At 44.2% G+C, this 24,782-nt stretch overlaps 1 protein-coding gene across 2 annotated transcripts; it reads right to left on the reverse strand.

Annotated features, from left to right (window-relative positions):
* Window positions 1-2,152: 2,152 nt before the first annotated feature.
* On the reverse strand, window positions 2,153-24,335 carry LOC118770334 (protein FAM107B-like). 2 transcript variants are annotated; one of them, XM_036517939.1, is made up of 4 exons: window positions 24,155-24,335; window positions 7,241-7,424; window positions 3,302-3,458; window positions 2,153-2,698 (listed from the first exon to the last, which is right to left on the reverse strand). In XM_036517939.1, exons 2-4 carry the CDS (start codon window positions 7,366-7,368, stop codon window positions 2,579-2,581), a joined length of 405 nt encoding a protein of 134 aa, XP_036373832.1. In that variant the 5' UTR covers window positions 7,369-7,424; window positions 24,155-24,335; the 3' UTR covers window positions 2,153-2,578. The 2 variants fall into 2 exon arrangements, with proteins under 2 accessions (XP_036373832.1, XP_036373831.1); XM_036517938.1 differs by lacking the exon at window positions 24,155-24,335 and adding an exon at window positions 9,557-9,668.
* Between the last annotated feature and the right edge of the window lie 447 nt (window positions 24,336-24,782).

Genomic DNA, 24,782 nt, shown 5'->3' on the forward strand with positions numbered 1-24,782 from the left:
GATGCTGGTCTTTCCCCTAGGTGTCAGGATTGTCCTATACGCACGCATACTTTAGTTACTCGATAATGATTCATTCGATAATGTTAATTGCATATAATTTGCACAGAACTTCAAAGTCACGGGTAATGTTGGTCACGCGTTGAGCAAGAGATTACAGCTGAATGGAGTCAACAGACGTAGAGAAGCATTTCCACTCATTTAATATTCGCCACACAGCCTTTCAATCTCACGCTCTAGCAGTTTTATGTGGAGTTGATTTGATTTTAACCTACTAAGTTTTTTGTTCCTCTTGGTATGCGCAAATAGCGATTACAAGTTGTTTTCTTAAAAAATCAGATCAGAATTCTCTGACTTTGATTTTAGTGCCGGTCATCATCAACTGTTTGAAAAGTAGGATGAGGACATGTGAAGAGTTGACTGGATGCTATGGAAGCCTTTGCTGTGACACAGAAAGGCACTGTGTTGTGGCACGTTTCCAGTACTGGAACACCAAAATATTATCGGCATATGTTCCAGATGAGTCCTTCATCAGAAATGAGTAATCTTTGTCTAGACTTTGTAGCATTGATGGTCACGTGCATCCAGCTGGCTGAAACGGGTAAGATATGGGGCCCACCAACAGTGCTTATGAACTGTTGTTCACATTGGTTCTATCTAAATTTATCAGCCTTTTATCTCTGTGACCCTCACATATTAGACAGCCTCTCATAAAACTGCCTCACCCTTTCAGTGTAACAATTGATAGCAGTGTTTTGCTGCGTTCTGGGTGAGCTGTGAACTGCTTGCTATGGGACTGAGGAATCTAAGGAATGCTTGCCTTCATTGCCACTCCAACCAAATAAAACTGCTCTGGGAAAAGAGAACATCAAACTGCTGGCATGCTGAGTATGTACAAAACGTATGTTTTGTTCTCTTGTCCTTATTCAGTCATTCAGTTATTTATCTTTAAGACTTCACACTAGGCTGAGTGATCAAGTTTGACTGTAAAAAATAAAGTTGTTAACCATTAAGTTTCAGGAGAACTAAAGAGCAAAGAGCGAAACCTTGAATGTCGTACTGCTTTGGTGTGTTTTGGATGTCAGTACAACATGTATTTTTTAAAAAACTGATAAAATCATGTATTTGAACAGGCTACTGTATGAAAGAGCAACTCCAGGGCTCAGATTTCCACCCATCCCCAATTGGCAGCCATCATAACACCTTCAGTCAAGGAAAACCTACCAGTTAATAACCAAGTATTTACCTACTATCTATGCTGTAATTATTTAATATTATTTTTGCCAGGATGACTATCCTTGACAATGTAGTTTCTGATAATAATTATTTTTTTGATGTGAGTGACTGGGGGGTGGGGGGGGGGGGGTGGTACAGGGTTGTTTACATTTAGAAAGAGTGCTTGGTGAACTCAGTCCAGTCAGCACTGACCAGGTCACATGACCACATCTGTTCCCTCACTTCCTGTTTAAGGGTACCCGTACTGTAAGGTGGCATTACAGACCCAACTCTCAAACAAAATTTAAATGTTGACATGTTTGAGCACATTTTTAAAAAACACTAATACATTTGGACACATCCTTTCTGCATGTGCACCTCTGACTGTGTTATTGTGTAATGTAGTGCTAGATATTCAAACATTTTATAATCATCTTTATTAAAAACAAGCTGTTGATTCAGTAGGGGAAAGAACAGTGTGTGGTCATGGGATTCATTTTACATGTATTGCTGAGGTCCTTTTCATAGTTCATTCACAATGGTCATTCTCATACAATCTGTTCAAGGTAAGAAGAAGTTGCATCTGGTGGACAGAAATGTAGGAAAGGCCTTTTCTTTAAGTAACCTCCATATATTTATTCATTGTTCTTTTTGTATTCATTAAAAAACCAACACAAAAGTATGTATAAAGGAGAGTACACTCTCACACCTAGTTCTAATATTTTCAGGTGTAGTGGAGAAAATGAAGCATACATAACAAAGAGCAAGCAACGTTAACCACACAGCCGAATGCTTTTTCTTCTGTGACTCACAGAAATGAGGGAAAGCACTTTCCGGCTGACATTATAAAAAGAAAAGACAGATGAAATTCCACTCCTATGAATGCAGGAACAAAGAAGAAAACGCATAAATAACAGCACTAATTTTGGCATACAAAAAAAAAAAGACTTCAGCGCGGCTTCAAGAGTTCATCCAGTGTCCAAGTTTCCATTCATAATGTGGAAAATAAAAGTAGCTTTCTGTAGCTTTCCAAACACAAAAAAAAAACTCAGTAAAAAAAAACCCTTTTCAGTTCTGTCTGTCAAGGCGACATGCTTCTTCCAGGGTCAGCCTGCTTTTGACCAGTTGCAAGTTTGCGCTCCCACTGCGGCCAATGAGAGAAGTGTATACTGCTGTATATTGGTGAATACTGGTGAGCCTCTGAGCTGCAGGGGACTTTTCATCTACACAGTCAGTCACTTCACTGCTTAAAGGGACACGGGGGCCAGGTACATCAGGAAATGCCCTCCAGACTGCCATTCCCATGGCAACATGTGCTGTGGACTCCACCCCCCACCCCCCCTCCACCCCACTGTCTCCTCCTCCTCTATGGGGCGTGCTCCTGTGGCTCCGCCTCCAGCCTCGTCCTCCTCAGGTTGCCCTTCATCTTGACGAACTCGGGCGTGTTCTCCTGCTCCTCTTCACACTTCTGCTGCTCTAGCTCAAGCTGGAGAGAGAGAACACACACACAGCCAAACTGTGAGCAACGTGCTTTTATCAAATGAGGCTACTGTGGAAAAGGTGACCTTCCAGTTTCGCTTATCACAGATGTATGTCAAACTGATTGTTGCTTCGACCATCCTGTCAGTAGCATAATTCAGAAATCTGTGCACAAGCCTGGCAGAGTTATTTAAGCTAGGTCAGCACAGTTTAAGCTTTATTGCCCATGTATGGTCTGGCTGTAATTATATTCTACTGCTCACACTTAAGCAGTATGTGTCCAAATCTACTTCTTCCTCATTTTATCATAGTTGCCATATTTGTATACTATGTGTGTATGTCCTGTAGCTTATGATGGACGTTTCCAGAAACAAAAAAAACAATCATCCATGTTATAATGTAGCTGTTACATTTATAAGATGCATAGAATACTTTTTACAATACTATTACATATTATTCATTTATACACTTGGGTACTTACTGAAGCAGTTACTGCTAATTTCTCTGTTTAAGGGCATAAAAGCAGTGCCCCCTGTCTGAACTTAAACCTGTAAACCCCTACACTGCCCTGCCCCCCTGAGTGGGCATTTCCCAGTCTCACAGTACAGACCTGCTCCAGTTTCTGCTGCCTCTTCATGAGCTCGATCTCCAGGTCCGACCTCTTCTTGTGGGCCTCCTGCTCCTCCTTCTGCTGCTTCAGGATCTGGTCCCGTTTCCGCCTCTCCATCACCTTCTGCAGCTCCGGCTTGTTCTGGGGAGCCAGACCCCTGCAGTGGGGAAACAGCACGTGTCACTCTCTCACTCACGGAGGGCCCTTCCCCCACGACCACACAGCTGTGAGCGTGTGGCACTTCTGTGTCAAAGCGCTTGGTGTGTGTCCAACCAAACCCACTCCCTGAGTTTAATTATCTGCTTTAGCAAATAAATTTAGAGTAAGTGCTCTTTAGTGCTCTAATTTTGTGAACCTAGGCTATTTTGCTCATGGGCAGCAGCTTCCGGCCTGACTTTTGAACTCATGAGGACCCTTACAGCACAAGCTTGGTGCCTTAAATACGACCCTCCGTGACCTATTCGGCGTCACTACAAATGTTTATTCTTATTCATATTTATTACTTTTATTCTTATTATATTTATTATTAATAGCCAGCCAACCCAAATAGAACAAACATGGCATTTATAAATATCCTGTGCCTCTGTTACTCTACCAGATTGGTAACAGACCCAGATTCAAAACACGTACGTTTACTGGAACAGTAAGTAATAACTAATAACTGCACGGACCTCCGTTTCACCTTTCCCTGAATGTTCCCGCAGCGTTGGTCTAACGTGATTGGGAGAACGCAGAGCCAGCTTTAATGGGACCCGATGAATGGCACGGGAGCTGGCAGACACCCGAGAGCTCAGTGCCCGGGGCCAGCTGTGACACCACAGCACCCCGGGCGCCATGTGTCACGCTGCCCTGACGGCAGTGACAGGAGGATCATGGGGAAAAAAACAGAGCTCTCCCTGCCAACTCTGCCGTGACCCCATTGGAACACGGCCACGGCCAGGCCAGCAGGCAATCTGTGCGACTTACATCAGGGGATAATATTGATTTGGTGTAGTTAATATGTGGTTATGTTCTAGGTCTTCATTCATATCGGGATTGGGCTTTTCCTGGTAAGTTACATAAAGGGAATTTTCAAGCCATTGTTCATCCCCGATTGGCCAACTTATTTGCCCTGTGGATTGCACCACTCTGATAGGTCAGTGTTGAGGACATATCTGCAACTAGCCAGAATGTGTGCCACTGTTCCACCAACAAAGCAAGTCAACATGAATTCAGGTACACATATTCAGGCTTGCTCTTTCATCACAAGGTTTGGCCAAATGTATAAACCAGAAAGAATGGACTGGTCATTCAAATGTTTGTAAAATGGCACTGAATGAATCAGAACCTGTGCTGTCTGTGTGCAGTCATGCTGCAGTTCATGATAAGAACAGGACCAAAAAACAGTGCATGCAAACAACTTAATTTTGCGGGCTCCCCTGAGTTATGCATTAGATTAAAGGCCACAAATTAGATACAGCATGAAATCACAGTTCAGAACTGCAGCCCAATCACAGGAATGCGGATAACATAAGAGCTCCCGTGGAGATGGAGGGTTAGACAACCAAATGAACAATTGATGGGGCTGCACAATGCTATGAAACACATTATGCAAGGTCTCTCCCCCCCCCCCCCAGCCCCCTGGGGTCACATGTGACAGCATTCCTCACTCTTTCATTGGACACGTGCAGTGTTGAGTGACTGAGGGCGGAGCGACCAAAAATGTGAACCCCATGGTGGCAAATGTGGCCCGACCCACCACAACCATATTCATGACTCCATGAACGCTGTAATCTACTGAAACTGTGATGAATGATGAGGATGGACACTTCACGTTTGTCATTTAAACAATGCATTTATGACTTAACGTAGGCCTGATAATGTCAATGAAATGGAGTTGGACACTTCAGATTTTTTGTTTCAATCTGGCTTGAAATTGGTTGTTGATTTGTGGTGTGGCCCAATTTGCGAGCGGATGTCAAATCTCATGTGTTTGACACCAGGACAATGAAAACTGATTTGAGCCACTTCTCACTGAGACAGTGAATGAGACAGATGAGATGAGAATGACTTTGGCATGTCAAGCCTTCCTTGATACTATTTCTAGCAAGTGACACATCAGGGGATGTATGAAAATAATTTAACGATCATTTAGAAAGTCACTCTTCCACTAATGTAATAGGAAGGAACACTAAGCCATCCACAAGCAGGGAAAATTGATGGAAGATTCTAACCGTTACGTAAACAGCACCTTAAGTGAGTTATCTAATAACCTCTCCATCATCTCAGCCGATGACCCCGCCCACAGCTGTGATGTCATAAGCGATTTCATATGTGTGAGGCGTCAGCTTGCCGTAAAGTGGCGGCGATGAGGCGGAAGGCGAAGAGCAGAGACCCTGGAGGGGGGCGTAATCCCCCTTACGTAACGTTCCATCTCCAGCCCCCCCACCCAGCCCCGCTGAGCGATGCCTAATCCCCCTCCCCGTCCCCGCCCTCTTCCAGTGGCACAATATCACTATTAATCAGCCACTGCCGCAGGTCATCGCCCCCCCATACACAATCACTGTAGCCATCTCACCGCAAAGCACTGGAGTGCGTGACTGTGTGATGTAACAATGACTTCCGAGTGCAAATATAGAAACAACAATGCCAGGGGCTGTATGAAGAGACAAGCAGCGAGCGGAGGAACCAGCCCTTGTGTTTGCTTTATGTACACATGCACGCACACACAAACACACACACACACACGTGCACATAAATAAAAGTACGAAAGCCAGAACTTTGCGCTGGACCAGAGTTTATGCTATGAGGAACGGCTATGTCACAGCATGTAATGTCAAACCAAGATATATGTGTCTCAATTACATCCCCCAGACCACTCAGGCTCTGCTGATCCACACATTGTGTGCTGGGTTTTGTCTGAGCCTTAATTAGTCCAGGTAATTAGAAACATGCACTGAAACGCTTCCAGGATTTTCTCTTCAAACCGGTTGGGACAGAATGCAGGTTTGGTTCATTGTCATCCCGCTTTGTCTTAATTTTCCCCCAGGCGGGTGTTTGGTTTCAATAACATGGTGTTCAGTCCACAAGCATGATTCCCTATCTGTCTATCAGTCTGTAAATCAGGCCTCTGTATGCCCAGATCTGTGTATCTGCAGGGCTCTTAAAGCAGATGAGATTTGTGTGTGCGCAGACCTGCATATCTGCTGGGATCTTGAAGCAGCCTTGCATATGCCCAGATCCACGTATCTGAAGAGATTTTAAAGCAAACCTGTGTATGTGCAGACCTGCATATCTGTTGGCCAGTCATGGCTCTGGACTATTATGTAAGCAGGACCAGCTGGAGTGACATCAGGTTTAGAGCAGAGACACACCTTTTCATATTATGTGGGGAATTATCGAGAGGGATGGGCATAAATAAGTCACAAACACTTTACATAATCGCCCCAATTGACTGCCTGATTCACTTCTCAGGATTTATGACATCATCCACTGTAACAACAAAGCATCCTGTCAATTGGTAGATGTAACCTTGTCACCCAATCACATCGGTGCCTCCAATTTCTCCAGCAGTTTGAGCGGTTACCCAGTAAACAAGTGAATCCCTTTGGATACAGTGCCCCCTCCCAGCTCTCCCTATTCTGAAAACGAAGGATTTCATCTCGTAGATTCCTTCTTCCATGTTGTTTTAATATACTGCAAACCTTACAGCCCTGCTCTGCTCATATACCTCAGCATATACTGTAACTCTTAAAACAGTGTGCCTACATACTATTTATATATGTTCACAGGTCCAAGGCCACTGTAATGAGAAATGTCGCCCACTGCTTGTAAGAATTATGTGTCTGGTGCATTGGCTTACGCTAAACCTATCAAGGAAGTTTGCCTCTTTACTCTGGTTTTATGGGTGACCATAGCAGATCAGAGGGAAAAAGAGGGTAAAGAGGGTGCAGGCGCTACCGTTTCTGGTTCATCAGCAGCTCGCGGTGGAGGTCCTGGTGGTTGCGGGACGACTTCACAGGGTTGACAAGCTTCTTGGGCTTGATGAGCTCGTCGCAGGCCCCGTCGATGTAGTCCGGCTCGGCCATGATGCTGCGCGCCCTCGGCAGGCCCTCGGTCAGCTCGGCCCGGTCCAGGCACGGATCTGCAGGCACCAGGAGAGAAGGGTCTGTTTTAGTTTGAGGCGGGAGAGTAAAGTCAACACTAACTCCTTCACTTCCCTGCATGCAAGCAGCTCTTATTCATTAGTCTGTTTAGACATCTGCAGTTGCGTACCTAACAGCAAACCTCTATGAACGAATCTCTATTATCACTTTCATTCAATGAAAGAGTAACAAAAAAATCTGCATAATTTTGTATGCAGGGCATTCTGGTCCAGCAATCCAAAAGTGCAGCGGTGTGAGTGATTTCTGTAACTCCATATTTGTGGCCTGTACTCAGCTACAGTGTATATTGACAGTGTGTCTATTTGCATTAATGTATTTCCTAGGTAAAAAGTACATGCTTGAACATTTTTTTTCATAGATCTGTAGTTATTTTTAGCAACACTGTAGAGGAAATGACATCGAGTAATGTACTACGATATGCTTACCTTGTTTTGCATATATGTGAATAATAAAGTCACAATAAAATGCTCGTGCAGGGCGTCAGTTTGTTTATTTCTACATGATGTTTGCGATAAAGAAAATGATACGGAATAATGCACTAGGACAGACATTGACTTTGTTTTGCATATATGAACAATAACGTGACAGCAAGGCTCTACGCGCAGGGTGTTCGGCGCCAAGCGGAAAAGTATACGCTTGCTCTGCGCTCACTCTCCCTATTTTATGTTAAAACTTACACGAATATTCAAATTATACAAAGAAAGGAAATACAGGCCTATGACCTCATACCAGCATCATGTGACTGTATCACCGAAAGACAAGCTGAACACGAAGGAACACTTGTTGTTACTTATTTTTACATAGCTGCGCACCTTTCTGTTTAACCGCGGACGCGATTATGGCCCTTTTACGCATCCAGGTTTTCCATATTCCTGCTCGACTTTAAAATACATGATAATCCCCCTCGTTCAAATGAACATCTAAATTAAATTATGTTTCATATTTAGCCCACTAGAAAGCACAGAAATAGATGGAAGATTTCAAAGTACAGCTACTCAGGTACTCCCCAGTTAATTTGTTTGATGAGATATTTCATGTTTGCAGTGCTGTCCAAATCAAGTACAGTCATTTAACGCCTACACTGATTTCGACTGTAAGTCTCCAATCTGACACATTAAGTCCCTTCTAATTTATAACAAAACAGAAACTGCTTAGCACTAGATATTTCACATATAAATCTAACTCCTACCCGTTAGTAAACCGAGGTTTGTATTCGTACACATACATTTCAAACCCACAAGCACATCACAATTTGATTCAAGTAAAGGAGAAATTAAACAGCCGTGTATCTGGGGCCACCATATATATTTACGGTGTTTGAATGCACCACAACAAACTCGTAAAGGCACTTTGCAAGCGCTCCAAATGTGACTATTTCTCCTATGTGCAATGACAGATTCAAATGGGATACTACAATCAAAACATGTTAGTCAAACTTCACTGCTCTATGTTTCAAATTAACTTCACGGTATCATTTACAAATGATAAAAAGTTTTTCAAAATATAACGCTCTCACGGCTCCATTATACGCATGGCATGAGCTCTCCGTGTTAAATCAACTACTTAATAACCATATTACAGTCTGTTATTGATATCAGGGGAGCTGTTTATGGATCGTGGAGGTAGCATTGGAATCCAAGCAAAACTGAGAATTTGTCAATTAAAGTAATAATTTTCCTCTCAGACAAATACATTAAAACTTAAATGAAACTCAATCCAGCCTGCAAGAGTGATGCTCGCGCAGAGTGTAGCTTGTTCAACCCATTATATAACATTTTTCCACTGCGCAATTCCATTCTCTTAACAACTCTACATTTAAAAGCCACACACAGGGTGTACTTGAAATCATCAACTTTCATCGGCCCAAACTAAGTTTTTTCTTCTGTGTGCACCCAAGGAAACGGTGATTTTTTAAAGAAAATCAAAACATTTAACGAGAATAACGGTAATATGTTCTCGCATTACAAATTCAATATTTACACACAACACGTTCTCTTTGGGGTGCGTAAAGTGAATTGCACGCTGGTTACTGACGCTTGAGCATGACGAAAAGCCATAATTAGATAAATTTTACGATCAGACAAAAGTAATGAAAACTATCCAAACTTACCTTGCAGGAAAGGAAAAACTTGATACCTTAGCATGGTTGCCATGTTAACCGCGTATTGAGAGAGACACGCTTTGCTTTTTATGTTGCTCGCGACAGAAACCTGCGATGGGACAGCTACTTGTTCCAAGGGAGCTTAAAACACTATTGTCTGCTCTGTCCTTGGCAATACTACATTATCTAACAATCCACTCCCCTCGGAAGAGAGCGCGGAGAGGTTGGCTAATCGTTAAACAGCTGGATGACGCCCGCAACCCTCCTTATATGGCAAATGTGCCACAAACCAAATCCCAAACTTTCTGAGAGTTCAGCGGTCCAGGTGAGCCGAATCTAAGGGGCGTGTCACCACCTCGAATTACGGATGTGCACAGGAGATTATCGTAATTAATAAAAATGCACATCTGTATTTTGGGCTGTTTCTAAATACGATTAAAACACGCGTTTTGTTATATTCAATCTTATGGTACAACGTGTTACTTCACAACTACAAGTTAACATAGCGTAGCAAAACTGTAAATATACAGTCGATTTAATAATTACAGTTTTCAAGAAAATCAATTAATACCACGTTTCAAATGATGCGAACCTGATTCAGTGGTTCACATGTCGCTGCGCAGGATTAGGGATACAAGCGTTGTGAATTTCTGTCAACTGCAAAATCATTAATGCAAAATCAAATCTCAATTTCTGCTGCTTCTCGCGTTAATATCCTTTGTTTCTCTAACCACGCATCCGCACTGAGTGAAAATAAATCATTCAGTTTAGGGACCTGCTAAGTGCGCATACGTCCGAAACAGTTTAATTGCGTCGCTCTTTGCGTAACCTTATCGCCGACGTTCTAATGCTTACGCAAACATCGCGTTTGAACACTACTTGCCTGTGCACCAAATGATCCATTAACTCTATAGGGATTCGGTCAGCAGCTAACGCGGATAAAATTTCACTAAAGGGCTTTCACAGGAGTGCTAGTCAGTATAAGAGGTTCTGGAAGGTGGCCAGGCATCTTAACGAAGCTCTCATGACTTTCTAACTCTAATGAAAGTCATTATGTCAGAGATTCAGTTAACGACTTTCGCTCTGTGTCACAAGGCGAACACGGATACAGTAGCTACGCACACAGTACGTTATACCTTTCATAGGCACATCTCCCTGTAATGAATCGCAGCAGCCTTTGACGAAATAGACCTTTACCACATTAAGTATGCAATGCCTGGGACAGTACTGTAATTACTAATTAGCCACTTAATTATGTCTTAGAGCGTCTCACCATATGTAAAGCCAGCGAACACACCTGGTCACTTCTTACAATTTATTAACATTGCGATTAGGTTTAATACCTAATTAGCTTTACCTTAGCCAGTATTTTCGCTGTAAACGTAGCTGTTTGACTTTTTCATCAGAAAACACGGCACAAAGAAATACAAGTTTCCTTAATGTAGCTGATGACATCGATATGGCTATTTTCAAAAGTGTTTTATTTCATTCTCAGATCACAAGGCGACAAAAGTTGCCAAAGAAAATATACCAGACAAACAGTAGTAGACACAGGCAATTATTCTTAATTATGTCCCTTCTCTGATTTATATATGATTATTTTTCAATTTCTTTAGTTGTTCTTTTATTCAATCAGGACAACTCCAGCAAAGAGTGCTTAAGCCATCGCTAACCTCAACTTCAACGTCAGAGATCTTGTCTCCACAAGAGGGCACTACACACTCTTAGAAAACTCCGTCCACTCAACTACTTAGTGTGTAAAAGATCAGTACATATCCACTCCTATCGAAAAATAAGTTTTGAGAGTCTTTGTACTTTGTATTAGTTGTAGTCTGTGTACGTACGTATTGTCTCACGTTCCGTCCGTTCTGTTCTGACATTGACTTTGTAACATTTCTGGAACGTCTGGACTTGGCTATGACACAGTTACACTAAGATCTCATTATAAGATTCTTGATATTCCTATGCCCCTAATTTCACATTACAACAAAATGGAATAATACTAACATGCAACAATGTAATATAGCAGCCTGTTTTTGTAATCATTAAAAACACTGCCATCTAAAGTTTCAAGAACAGATTTGAGCAACATGACAGGCTGACTGCTGGCTGTCACTCAAAACCATGAGTAAAAACTTTAATCTCCTTCAGCATGAGGGCATGTCAGTTTCTCCAAACATAAATCAGTAGAGCACGACTAGAGCTCGTACCCTAGATGCAAACTGGTCACAAAACTACAGCCCACCAATCAGAGTTTGCTTCCCAAGTGTCATTGTAGCCAGACAATCAGATACATCCTAGCACATGGAAATGTCCCAAACTTGGCTAAATATAAAAATGATCTAAACAGAATCAAGTTTGTTCTTTTGTCGCACTGCACAAGTTATGTTGAAACAGTTCTGAGATTCAGTTCACCACGTGGGTGTGTTTCTCTCTGTGTGTTTCCAGCCTAAACCAGAAATGTGCAGAAAAATCTTAAAACGCCTGGGTGGTACCAGCTCACCAGGATCATTTAAATAAATACAGTGTGGATGAAATGACTAAAGAATAAACAGGTAGTTACTTCAGCCCAGTTCCGACCAAACCCTAGTGCCTCCGAGCACTGTAATCTGCCACATTCGCATTCCACATATTCACACACAATGACATCATGACGGCAGAAACTGAAATGGGGATGACAGACGCTAACTGTATGCTGCAGAGATTACTCAGGCTTACCCTAAAATGCATTAGCATTACCGCCAGCTTTCCACAGGCTTAGATCATGCGAGGAGTTCTGCACCATAAACAAACTGGGAATCCCTGTTTCCTGAGGTTATTATGGGGCCTGCCGTATATCCGGCCTTTAATTACAATGGTAAATTTAGGAAGTAAGTGAAATGACTGCTTCCAGATACACACCCACATATGCGCTAACACACACACACACACACACACACACACACACACAGGTGTCAATCCCTTAAACACAGTTACCCAACACATCATCACCCATAATGTCTAATACATCAGTGAAATGTGTACAAACTGGCCCTATTCTGATCCACGGTACAGGCGGATACTCAACAAGACCAAGCACATACCGCCCTGCCTCCTGCACTGGCAGACCTGGGCGTGTGTGACAGCATCTGTCTCACAGTCAGCAGTTCCGTCCTCCACTGCATCGGGGAAGGGAGAAATAACACATGGGGTTCAAAGTGTCCCGATTCTGCATGGTGGCGCCCAGCCCAGACGACGCGTGAGTGGAGAGGAAGATGAGAGGCCATGTCAGCCATGATCACATGACTGCCTGTCCCGCCTCGGTAGGGCTGGTAGAACAGCGCATTTGCATCAGATAAGACTGCCAGCAGACAGAGGGGACGTGTGAATGTAAACACAGTGCATGGTTCTTAATAGCTGACTGAGCTGGGGGGCCGGGGGGGGGGGGGGGGGGTGCTAGACATGCCTGTGTTGTGATGTGGGTGGTGCTACGCTTTGTTCTGCAAGAGCTCTTCTCTCAGAACCTACCTGCATGAGACGCCACACCCAGGAACAAGATATCTGTTATAACTAACAGATTGTTGTTTTGGATAGAGTCCATCATTGTTATGATGTCACACCTCATACTGTGATCTCTTGATATAATTTATTCCTTAATAAATAATGGTGAGAATTTTATCTTCAGCCTATGACTGTAGGTCCAATCAGACGCCAATTATAATACACGCCCTATGGACACAGGGCTTGTTGAAAAATTGATACCGAAAGGGAAAGAATGAATATGAATTTGTCCAGCCTGGCTCCTCTGTTGTGTGTTACGGGACAGTGAACAGTGCACCTCATTAAAAGGTGAAATGTGGTTTAAGATAAGTTTTGGGCACCCCTGGGACCCCTAGAGAACCCACAAAGCTGGAACCCCATCCCACACCGCCCCCCCTCCCCCCCATTACTCCTATAGGTCACATGTGTCAGTCTCCTGGCCAATCAGTGTCGTCTGTGCACAGCCCAGAGGAAGCATAAACAGCTTTCCAGGATTATATATACTGCCATTCCAGGAAATGCTATTAACATTGCTCGAAGGCAAAGGTTTAATGGTCCTGGAAACTCTCACCAACTCCCTTATTTTCCACATTCCCCAACGTGTTCAAAGGCAAGCTTCAAATGACGATCACCTTTGATCCTTCGAAGCAAACCGCTTTTATGACAGCTGTATTTGTATGGCGCACTGTATTAATATGATAAACAGGTGCTATGAGTAAGCAAGGTCAGTGACTTTTACATCATAACGTGTTTGTTTTTCCGACTGTAAGTGACCCGATATGGGACAGTCCCGTCCCCTCTGTAATGCACGCGTCTCATCCTGCCGCGGGGTCGCGGCACAGGAAGTCCCCTTTGCGGAAATCGAAGTGACAGACCGCATGACATCACGCTCGAAGGATGCTGGGTCAGGAGTGGAGGAGACGGTATCTAAATGTCAGCACGCAGCTGTGGGCCCCGTATCCTGAGCTGGCTGATTTTCAGAGTCGCCGGGGGTCAAGACGGTGGCCTTTCCCTGTCCTCTCACTCTGTCACTTCTGCCCTGCAGCCTGACTCTGCTACTCTTGGGCGGGGGGTTGGGGGCTTTTACCAAAATTATTCCAGAAGGAAAATAGTAGCCAAGTATTTTGCTGTGTACCTTACTTTGGTATCAACAACTAACTACATCAAAACAACTGGCCTACAACAAATCCTATTCATCCTATTCAGATGTAAAAAATTTGGGATCTTTTTGTGAAAATTTTATATGTAGAGAACAGAAAACACAAGGTTGAAATTTAATGCTGCTATTGAGTCAGAACGGCTTCTGATTCTGATTCTGAGTCCTTTCCGCGTTGTAGCTAAAACTAAAGACCCGAATGAAAACCAACAACTGAAAAGCCAACATAAAGCCCACTCTCTCAAACACAAGCAGAAAAGGCACAATAGAAAGTGCACACACAGCAGTAGCCTTTTAGCACTAGGCTGTATCCTGAGCACAATACATTTAACAAGGCTCTCTACTGTCAGGAGAGATGGGGCATATCACTATTAGATTTTGTGTAAATCCTCTCTCTGTTCCACAAACCAGGACACTGTGGGTGATTTATTAGCCCACTGGAGCTGGGCCTGACCCGGGTCTCAGACCAGTTTCCTAAATCATTTTTTAACTTCCTTATCACTACAAAGAAAAGTGTCATCACAGTAAACTTGTGAAGCAAGAATTGTCAAAAACAGGAAACTGCAGGACCGGCACGTGTTTGCCAAAAACCTTGAACAGAAACTCAGTCTTTCTCACCTATGTGAAATATGAACGGGCAGTTTTTGCTAAAAAAAAAACAAAACATTGCCACGATGCCTCCAGGCACTTTGTGATACACTTCCCAGTAGGACACAGATGCAGTCCCCATGAATTAGGACTCAATTTGGCAAGAAATATGAACAGAAACATTTTTTTTCCTTCAAAAGAAAAAATTCTCCAGCATTTTAACCTCGAGAAAAATGGTAATGAACCCAAATGAGATGAAATGACTGTAATGGGTAGATTGGCCTGGCCATTATCGTTCCCTCTCCTGACCGACCGGAGAGCCGACGCAGGGCCGACGCTGGGTCGCTGTGGAACGCTTGGCCATGGAGCTCTGATGGGACATGAGAGACAGGGGACGCTGTACGCCTCTTTGTTCCGGCAGATAGATGCTCCCCTCATTACGGATACGGAGAGGGACGGAGGGAGAGCAGCTGGCTGCCTATTACACCGCCTGACCTTCTCGCTCCCTCGCTGTAAACAGTTTACGCACAGTGGAGAGACGCAATCTGCCCCCCCCAAGGGACCCCGGCCCCACCCCCATAACCCCGTTTCTCTAGCTCTGTAAAAAAGCCTGTCACTCACTCACTCTCTCTTCATAAAAGAGCCATAAAGCAACAATAACCAAGAGGGGAGGACACCAATTAAAAATAAAAGGACTGCTTGGCAAAGGACTGCTCAGGTCACGGCGGCTTTGGGGAGGTCCTGTTGTCTGTGAAGGAAGCTTCTCGGCTATACCGCAGTAAACATTTACGAAGGTTCTTCCCTAAACCAGCTGTCACTGAGTTCCAAATCAATCCCTCATTGGTGCTAAGAGATACAGCCATTTCATTTTTGGGGTTTCTAGGCAATGGTGACACCTGCATCCCAAGGAGAACAAATGATTAACAACACAATGTGTTACAGGGGAAGGGGGAATAGGGGGTTCTCTTTAGTGACTGGAGATTGGCAGTAAAATGAACTACTGTACCTCATGTGTACAATCATTTGTGACCATAAAATACAAACTGCTCTTCAAAAAACAAGTCTGAGGTGAGACACTTCTGAAAAGGACTTTTACAAACCCTCCATGGAGACATCTTGACCTGAAAGACATGCATGTTGATTTGGGCACCAGGAGCGAAATATTTAGAGAAACTTCCAGACTTACAAGCACCGCAGCTTGTTATTCAGCGGGGAGCTCACAAACGGACCGGATGCTGTCTTTGCCCAGGAAAGTGTTTATTCATCCACATGTTTGCTTAGCTCTGTAATTATTAACATCTAAAGCGGCAGGAAGGTGGGTGTTCGGTCTCAAACTAGTGATAAATACTACACAGAGGGAGTATAAACAAACACAGATAGACAACCTCCGAGAAGATGCAATTGTGTTTTAAGTACTAAATAATCTAATATCCTGTCACAACTACTAGGAATTAGAATGGTAAATGACTGCTGTTTGACATGGGCATGCTCACAGCGGTCATTGTATGATTTCTCCACCTGAGCAATCATGCTGTGTATTCTGTTAGATACAGTGGAAGTCTCATTGACATGTTCTACTGTTCAACCAGGTGATTGGGACAGGAGAAATTACTCAACCAGGAACACAATCCGTTTGAAATCATGTGTGCAAAAACAAGCTAATATGGACCTTGGACGTCAAGCAAACAGCATGTGAAATAAACACTTTCATTTATCCCTGGCTAATCAGGTAATTAAGAGCTGATTCCGCTCTTGCATGGAAAATATGGGAAGCCTACGTGGGAGAAGGATGCAATGGTTTCTGTTGCCAGAAAACTGCAGGGGAGAGAGTGGGCTGCTAGTCTGAGAAAGTCAGGACTCCGGCCAGGACGCTGGGGTTGCTCTTTTGCGATCAGTGCCGTGGGATCTTCAATAGTCATGCTTCCTCTTTAAGAAATGTGTTTGTTTTCGCTGTTCTGTCTGTTGAGTGACCTTGCTGACTGGGGGGACCACGTGACTGACTGGACATCCAGACCAAAGATGGAAAAGGTTGAAGTGAGTGAGTAATTGCCAGGACTGGGGGGGGGGGGACAGGGGTTTGGGGTGAGGGGGGGGGGGGGGGTATACTGTCAGAGGGCACTGGGTTGAACCCTCTACAGTAGATCCTGACCTGCTGGGAGAGGGTGGGAACTGTAGATTTTGGGTCTTTGGTCCAGTTGATGAAAGCCTTGGTGAGACAGTTTTATCATTAGTTTGTAAACAACAGAGGTGGCCAATCAGTGTGTGAGGAACTGCTTATTTTCTGAGCTCCTCTGGGGAAGCACAGAGGTCACTGTAAAATCTGAGAATGGACATGTGACCCATATCCCCTCAACAAGACAAAAACATTGGGTAAACGTTATGTAATAACTTGGAAACTGCGACAGAATTTCTACAAAATTCATCTTCACAGGAAACTGTTATAGGCAGAAGATTCTTTAGCATTCACTCAGAACTTCCTATTTCCTCCTGCTGCACTGAACACTTTCCCCAGCCATTTTTGCAAGAGGAATCAAGTTACAATAACTCTATAAAGCTGTTCAGCTTTCAGAGAGAATGGAACTGAATCTAACTGCCACCTGCATCAGTGGGCTTCTGACTGCCATTAAAGACCTTGTCTTCCTGCTCTGCGGGAAATGACCAGGAGCTGTTTTTGCCAACCCCACTTCAGTGACATCACTGTAAGGCCAGAGGAGTGCGTATGACTAAGGCTTGATGGGTCATGGCAGCAGACCCAAAATGTTGTCACTGTCATCTGGTTTGTAGAGCCCTTTAACCGAAACAGGCATATGTGCGGGAGAATACCACTGGCACAAAAACACACTTTTCTGTAGTTTCCATCGCTATAAATGCAAACCAATTAAAGGGCAGCTGGATTGGTATTGTGGGAAAAACCCAGGGAAAGCACTAGCAGAACAACTCTGGGAATCTGCTCGATACCGTATGCGGCTGGCAGAGTGCAAACAATTTAACACTGTCCCCTGGGGACATTTTCAATCTCAGATTTTTCCAGAAAACGCAAGTATAGACATCAAGTTCCAATTAGAAACACATGTACGATGACCAATGGGTGGGAAACTATCAAGAATTTTGTCAGAGATCAGATTAGGACTCCCTGTGCATTGAGGAGACACAGACGTGCTTCTTTGAAAGGTGGTGGGAGGCTAATCTCATACACCTTCAACATCTTGTCAGCGGAGACCGATTAAAGAACTAATCACCATTAAACCTCCCTGTAGAACAAACCCAAATCAGAGACAATAGCCTTTCCCCAGGATATTCTGGGTGTCTGCATTTTCCACCACCTCGGTGATCCGGAGATCCGGGCGGGCCCACCGAGAGACCAGATAGCTGCGTCCGCCTCCCGTATCTGTGAAGAGCTATTTTCAATCTCACTTTCACACCCTGCTCTTTTCCTGTGCTGTAATCCGGTTCAGACTTATCATTACGGCCTCCACATAAGCTCTAAAATAAACAGCTCCAGCTCGGTGTTTTACACAGAGCTGAAACTTAATTCAGGTGAACACCAATTGATGTTCACACCCACAGTAAGAGGTAAAATATGAATACATTAGTAAACACTGAAACAGCAATAATCGTTTCTTGTAAAATGTACAATAAGCCAGTCTGTATTTATCTGTTCAACATCTCGTATCTCTGTGCTCAGAATTACACTGAGAGTTTAGGAAACGGGAGTATATCGTTGTCATGGGTCCCATTAGCCACAGGGCAACACTGATTACAGGCCGAATGGAGCTCGTCCTATCATATATAGACCACAGAGGCTTGCATCATGCTACAGGAATGCCATGAACCTCTGTCTTCAAAGCTTCAAAGGGAGGGCAGGGCACTGATCCTCACCTGAACTACCCTCCTGATGTCAGACACAAGGACAAAACAACATTCCCAAATGTCCACACCTTCAAGAATGGTTCTATGAGCACACAAAATTTTATCTTCTCGTGTGACAACAATGTAGCAGAATCAGATGTTGAAATACCTGAGAAAATGTTATCTGTTTGCTGGGGTGACATTTCAAGAGAAAACTATCCTTCTGCTGCTTAGTGGTGAGAATGGGTTGAAATCCTGGCAGGGGCATTACTACTCTAGGGCAGGATACTTGACCTGTATTTTGGAACAGAGAGCTGTATGTATAGATGATAAAAAATGTCAGCTTACATAGCTCAATGACTTCAACTGCTCTGCTAGGACAAAGATATCCATTCATTTCTAGCTATATTTACCAGGTTGCACTCTAATGTTCATGTTTGTCAGGATGAATTATCTAAGATTAGTATTGTTATGGTTAAAAAAAAACACAATTGCCACATTGCTTTTATGTAAAGTTATGAAACAACTCCCTGCAGTTGTAATTCAGCTAAACATAATAGTGGGCGGCAAAGAGAGGCAACAAGTCAGGGCAATAACTTGTCACTGACTCACCACGGAAAGAATTTCAAAACAAACAACTGAAGCGGGCAAAGACGAACCCATCAACTCAAGCTGTCGAAGAAAGCAGGTGAGACAGGTGTGCTTTGCTTACAAAGGCCACTCTTTATCTGACCGGTAACACTCTGTGAATTAATGGCTTTTCAGGATGGGCAGACGGAGCTCGGGCAGACAGTGCACACCGAGGAGATGGGAACAGCAACAGCACTGATAAAGGCTTCAACTGCAACCACAGAGTAGCCTTGTGGTTTCAGTGACGAGTGACCAGACTGGCAGAGTTCACAGTGGCTGAAACAGAGAGAAAAGAAGAACAGGGAGAGAGAGAAAGAGCGCGAGAGGAGGGGGGACATTTGAATAAACCTCAAGTTCACCTTTGCACGCTTTCACATTTCGCCTCGTTTTATAGCCCCACTGTTACAATGTGAATATTTTATTTAGGCTGGAAATTCTCCGTCCAAAATGAACAATAAAATCAGACAGAGAGAAGGATAAAAGAGAGAGACAGAGAGAGAGAGAAAATGAGAGAGAGAGACAGAGAGTGAAAGAGAAGTGAGAGTGAAAGAGAAAACTATCAAGACGAGCCATAAAATATCACCTGGTGACAGGCACGGATTTTCCCATGCCATGAAAACATTTGTCGCCCACAAGTGGCCGGCCAGATGGACGGTCTTTCCCTAAAGGTTTCCTTAAATGATTCTACCTCAGATTCCCCCCTCCATCTTCATGCCATACACCTGTCCTGAGGAGGGGATGGCGAGGGCGCAGCTGTCTGTCCATGTCGCCTGCGTCTGCGCGCAGACAAAGCTGGCAGTATGGGGCAGCTGCGTGTCCCCACAGCTGGCGTCCGCCCCATGAAAATGCACGGGAGGCATGTGTAAGAAAATGCCGTCCGGGGAGTATTTACATACACACCGATCTTTCCATCTAGGGAATCTCGTCAGAGACAGGCATGCGCACAAAACCAACCGAACAAAGCATTCCCACGCTCTTAACACTCGGTGAGCATAAGCAATCAATCTCTGAACCTGTTTGAAGAGGGGCAGTGCCTTTTGTGCTCAAAGCTGCCTCAGATTCATATTCAGGCTGTTTATGGTATTTAAGATCACGGGATTTAAGAGACAATACAGACTAGCAAACTCAGGAAACCCTGAGCCCTGACCAGGCGATGCCTTGTGCACAGCTTTGGACATGCGGCGCGTTCGCCTTAAGCCCCGGTTGTGTTCCAGCTCAGCTTGTGTTCCAGTAACCGCCGGAGAGGCGGGATACCCCTCTGTGGCCGCGTGTGCTCCAAGCGGAGCCGCGGGCGGTCAGAGAGAGAGACCACCCGTGAGGGGGGTGCGGGGAGGACACGCGTGTGGACTGAGACAGGCGTGTGCTCATGGAAAGCACACAGGGCCCCACACACACACTGCGCGGGGCTTCAGGGCTAGCACTGCCAAAGCCAAAACAGGAACGGAACAGCATTTGAAGCTTTTTTTTGAAGTCCACATTGCAGACATGAAAATCTATTGTTCTATGAATTCCTGTGTCTGGGCACAGCCAACAGAAGGCCCAGTCTATAATGTCTTTGTTTTATCTGGTTGCTGTAGCATTCATTCCCAGAGATATTAACAGTTGTTTTCCACTCTATTCTATTCACAACTGCTACAACAGTAGACGGACTTAACCCCCCAGCCACTGATTAAATCTCTCATTGGGCCGGGGGCATATTAAGAGGGATTATGAAGACACCCCCCTTTGTCGACGGACATGCTGTTGAGAACAATTGCTGTTGCCCAGCCTGGATCCAGCTCCGCGGCTGCGCTAACCCGGACAGCACAGACTGACATGGCTCCACCCACCTCACCAGCTGGCCAGGTGTCTCACAGAAAGCCAATCAGAGCTGCTCTTTCCCACAGAGCAGCTACTGGCCCCTGGGCAGCAACCCCCTTCCAAACATGATGGCAGACGGGTGCACTGGAATAAAACCGCACTGCTTTCTACAACCAATTCTAAGACAACAACAACAACAAAAACAGGGTATTAAAGGCCAGTGCGCATACAATGATCTGCTTACGATTAAGGGTATTGCCAAGAGAAAGAGCCCAGCCTCAGATGATTTGCCTTAACATAATATGTAAAAAAAACTTGCACGTTTAAAAAAAGAGACTGGCTAATAAAACAAAAAACAATACTCATTAAATAAATCACTTAAAAGTAAGAAAATTTTGATTTTTATAGCCATATGCTTGATGTAAAAGTCCCTTGTGTTTATAACAATGCTTGCTTGTGTCCAAAAGTACTACAAGGGGCTCACAAGAAGCCTATCAGCTTCTAGGACTGTCAGACATTTTGAACAACAGCGTCACGTTCTGCTAAACTGAGAGGGGTTCCCTCGGCCTGAACTTTCACAAAATGAAAAGGATCAAATATCTCAACTGGAGTCATAACTGGGTCTTTGTTGCTGGGCCAAGATGAACTCAATAACATGATAGTTTGCCTTCCAATACTTCTTGGCATTTGGAGTGGGCAGAGAGAAGCACAAAGGCATTTGGCATTTTCAGGTAATGCTTTTTTTTTACATCAAACCTGGTGAACAGGTAAAAGAAAATGACCTCTGGTCCACAGAAGGGCAGACAGAAGCAGACTGCTTCAGGGAAAATCCAACGGTGTGTCCCGTTAGCATCCTGGGTCTGTCTGGTCCCCTGGCCCTGAGCAGAGCCCTCCTAGCCCCAAGCATACAGGCCCCCCACCCAGTCAGGACAAGTCACTCTGACAGCCAGAGGAATGGGGAAATCATGGTTAAGGGTTTGAGTGTCCTTATTTCTCACCACTTAAAATAATTAAGATGCATTAAGGGAAGTTTCCCTTGTGTCTAAAAGCACAGAAGTACTTTGGTCATTTTATGTCTGGTGTTTTTGTCTTCTTGAGGGGTTTATTCAGCCATTTCTGACATTTCTTGGATGCGAAAGTGTTCATTTCAGAGTCTTTAGGCAGATATGTTGTGCTGCAGCCATTTTCCAAGTGATTTATTTCAGTCCTGGTCTGTGACGAAAATCTGAATGAATGCGTTCGTATTGTTCCATTATTTTTTTCATCTGTTACACACCATTAGCAGTTTGGCAGAGACGGCAATAATAACTTGCGACAAAAGCATCTGACAGAAAGCTCAAACACTTGCTTAATTTGCTTATTCTCACACCTGGACAAAGTGCACTGCGGTTAGATTTGATTTTGGATCTCACTCTCACAGGGTCAGAGGGTCCGAAGTTTGACATCTGCAACCCTGCAAGACTAGAATAAACATCTTCCAAGGAACACCTTTTAAAGAGAGCAAAAACAGAAGCTAAAAGAACAGGAGAGTTTCCTGAGAAATTGTGATACATTCATGAGGTTTATAATAGTCTGTTTCAGGCCAAGTTCCCTGAGAGGGAACTGCCGTTAGAGAGAGACCTGCCCTAGGCTTAGAGAGCGAACAACATGGAACTCGTCAGACAGGATGTTCCTTTGAGGGGATGGGAACGCACACAGGGCACTGTATGCACAGTGGAAAGCTAGTTAAATCAGAAGATTTCGAGGAGAAAGGTCCGGCCAGGAGAACACCAGAGGTGTCTGCTCTGTGCGCCCCCACCCACCTAATCCAGGGGGCTAAGAGGTCCGCTAAGATGCAAGGGGAGGGAGGGATAATTTTGCAGGATCAGTTCAAAGATCAAAAAACAGATGTAAAGCGTTTCACAAAACAGGCGCCAAATTGCAAACACATGTGTTCCGCGACTAGCCCCCCGACTTCCCGAAAGGGGAAACCCTCCCAGCTCCAACCCCCCTACCCCACACACACACCAACACACACACACACACACAGAGCAACCTAAATTTGTCACATTGAAAGGAATGTCTGGATCAGACTAGCAGGCTTCAGTCAAGTCATCTTAACCGGGGTTATTTTTTTTATTAAGTCTGTAGCTTGACATCACAAAAGCAATTTATAAAGCACAAAGGAGAGTGAAATGGTGTGGGGTTTTGACTGGGACTTTTAGAAATCTACTGAACACTTTCACCTCCGCTGCAGAAGGGTACTTTGGTTTTGTGCATTTCTGACTCATTTTGTGCAGTTTTGTTCATGGCAGTGCCGTCCCTTTTTGTTGGTCTGTCTTTCAAACTCATCCAGGTCTTGGTTTGGAAGTAAAGAAGTAAGCTCTCATTCAATCAGTGCAAATACCGGTGTGATCGTGTTTCACTGATTGGGAAATTCAAAAATTATTACAACTTTTGGATAATTTTCTGTCATCCTTGGGGCATGGCTATACTGACTTTTTCTGCCTTACACATACACTAGAAGGATCGCACGGGGTGCTGCGCGTCTGTCACCTGAGTGAATTCCCCTCTGACAGCAATGCCAAGCCCCACGTGCCTGAAATCACTGGCCAGCGCTGCCGTTACTGTGGAATCCAAGGGAGCACAACGTCGTTAACACAGACCCAGACCACAGAACTAGAGAAAGACCCGACAACAGGCTCACAGGATGCGCGTTTCCAAAGTAGATGAAACATTTTTATCGCACAGTTCAGTGCTTGCGAAACTAAAGCGCAAAATCGCAAGTCATTCCATGCGCTTTGTTCACATTCTACCAAAAAAATCGCTACGACGGACTGTTTCAGTGTCCTGTTTCAGCATTGCACAGCATGAGGTTCCCATATGCTTTTACAGAAACTGCGCTCAAACTTTGATTTGCCCGTTGCTTTCGGCAATCGCCGCTTTTTCTTTGCAAAGCAATGCATTGTTTTCACCCGTTTAAGCTAACAGGAACGTTTTGTCATTGTGACAACTACACGCGGTGTAAACGATGATAAAGACTCAACCCTCACTTCAGCCCATAAAAGACAAATGAAAATTCATACCTTAAACTCTCCCGTTGGCGTTGCGTATCCCAGTTCCCTTGTTTGTGAATTAAAAGCTAAGAGTGGTCTGTGCACCGTTTATGCCTTTCTTATTTCACTAAGGTATATCTCTAAATATGCTTCTCTTTCTTGGAGGTAGCTCAATGGCAGATGAGATCAGTCCGAAATGTAAATTACAGCTTCGGAGGGGGTGGCTGATATGACCCAATGCCTGAGTCACGGAGTTACGCTCCTCCTTCCGGACTGTTTTTTGTTCATAACCGGGAGAAACTCCGCCAAGCCGTTGTGTGGATCTTCTAGGCGTGGTCGGGTAGGAGGGGACTGGGGTTCCAATTAATCCGCACGGTCAACTGCACAAGTGTTACAGAAATAAGCAGGATACGCATGGCCAACGCGCGCTCACGTTTTCTTTTTCAAAATAACATGTTCGTCGGCTCTATAGCAATGAATCACAATGATCTGAGAACAATTAAATAAATGGGATTTGAAAGTCTGAAGAAAATATTGAATACATATGTTTTCGTGTTATATATTATCGTATTAGTGCATGGGTGTTCTTCAAGTAAAGGTAATTCAGATCCGGTCAATTGGTTCAGCGGCTCTTTCATCGAATTGCAGACTGTTGCAT

This window comes from Megalops cyprinoides, chromosome 23 (genome assembly GCF_013368585.1).
Source record: "Megalops cyprinoides isolate fMegCyp1 chromosome 23, fMegCyp1.pri, whole genome shotgun sequence".
Lineage (NCBI taxonomy): Eukaryota > Metazoa > Chordata > Actinopteri > Elopiformes > Megalopidae > Megalops > Megalops cyprinoides.

Bases quoted from the DNA above. Each gene is read 5' to 3' on its own strand.
- LOC118770334 (XM_036517938.1), bottom strand. From the start codon at position 9,599: ATGGCAACCATGCTAAGGTATCAAGTTTTTCCTTTCCTGCAAG. The intron at 7,425-9,556 runs GTAAGTTTGGAT...TGGTGCCTGCAG, and splicing joins AGTTTTTCCTTTCCTGCAAG to ATCCGTGCCTGGACCGGGCC. The intron at 3,459-7,240 runs GTAGCGCCTGCA...TCCCCACTGCAG, and splicing joins CTGCTGATGAACCAGAAACG to GGGTCTGGCTCCCCAGAACA.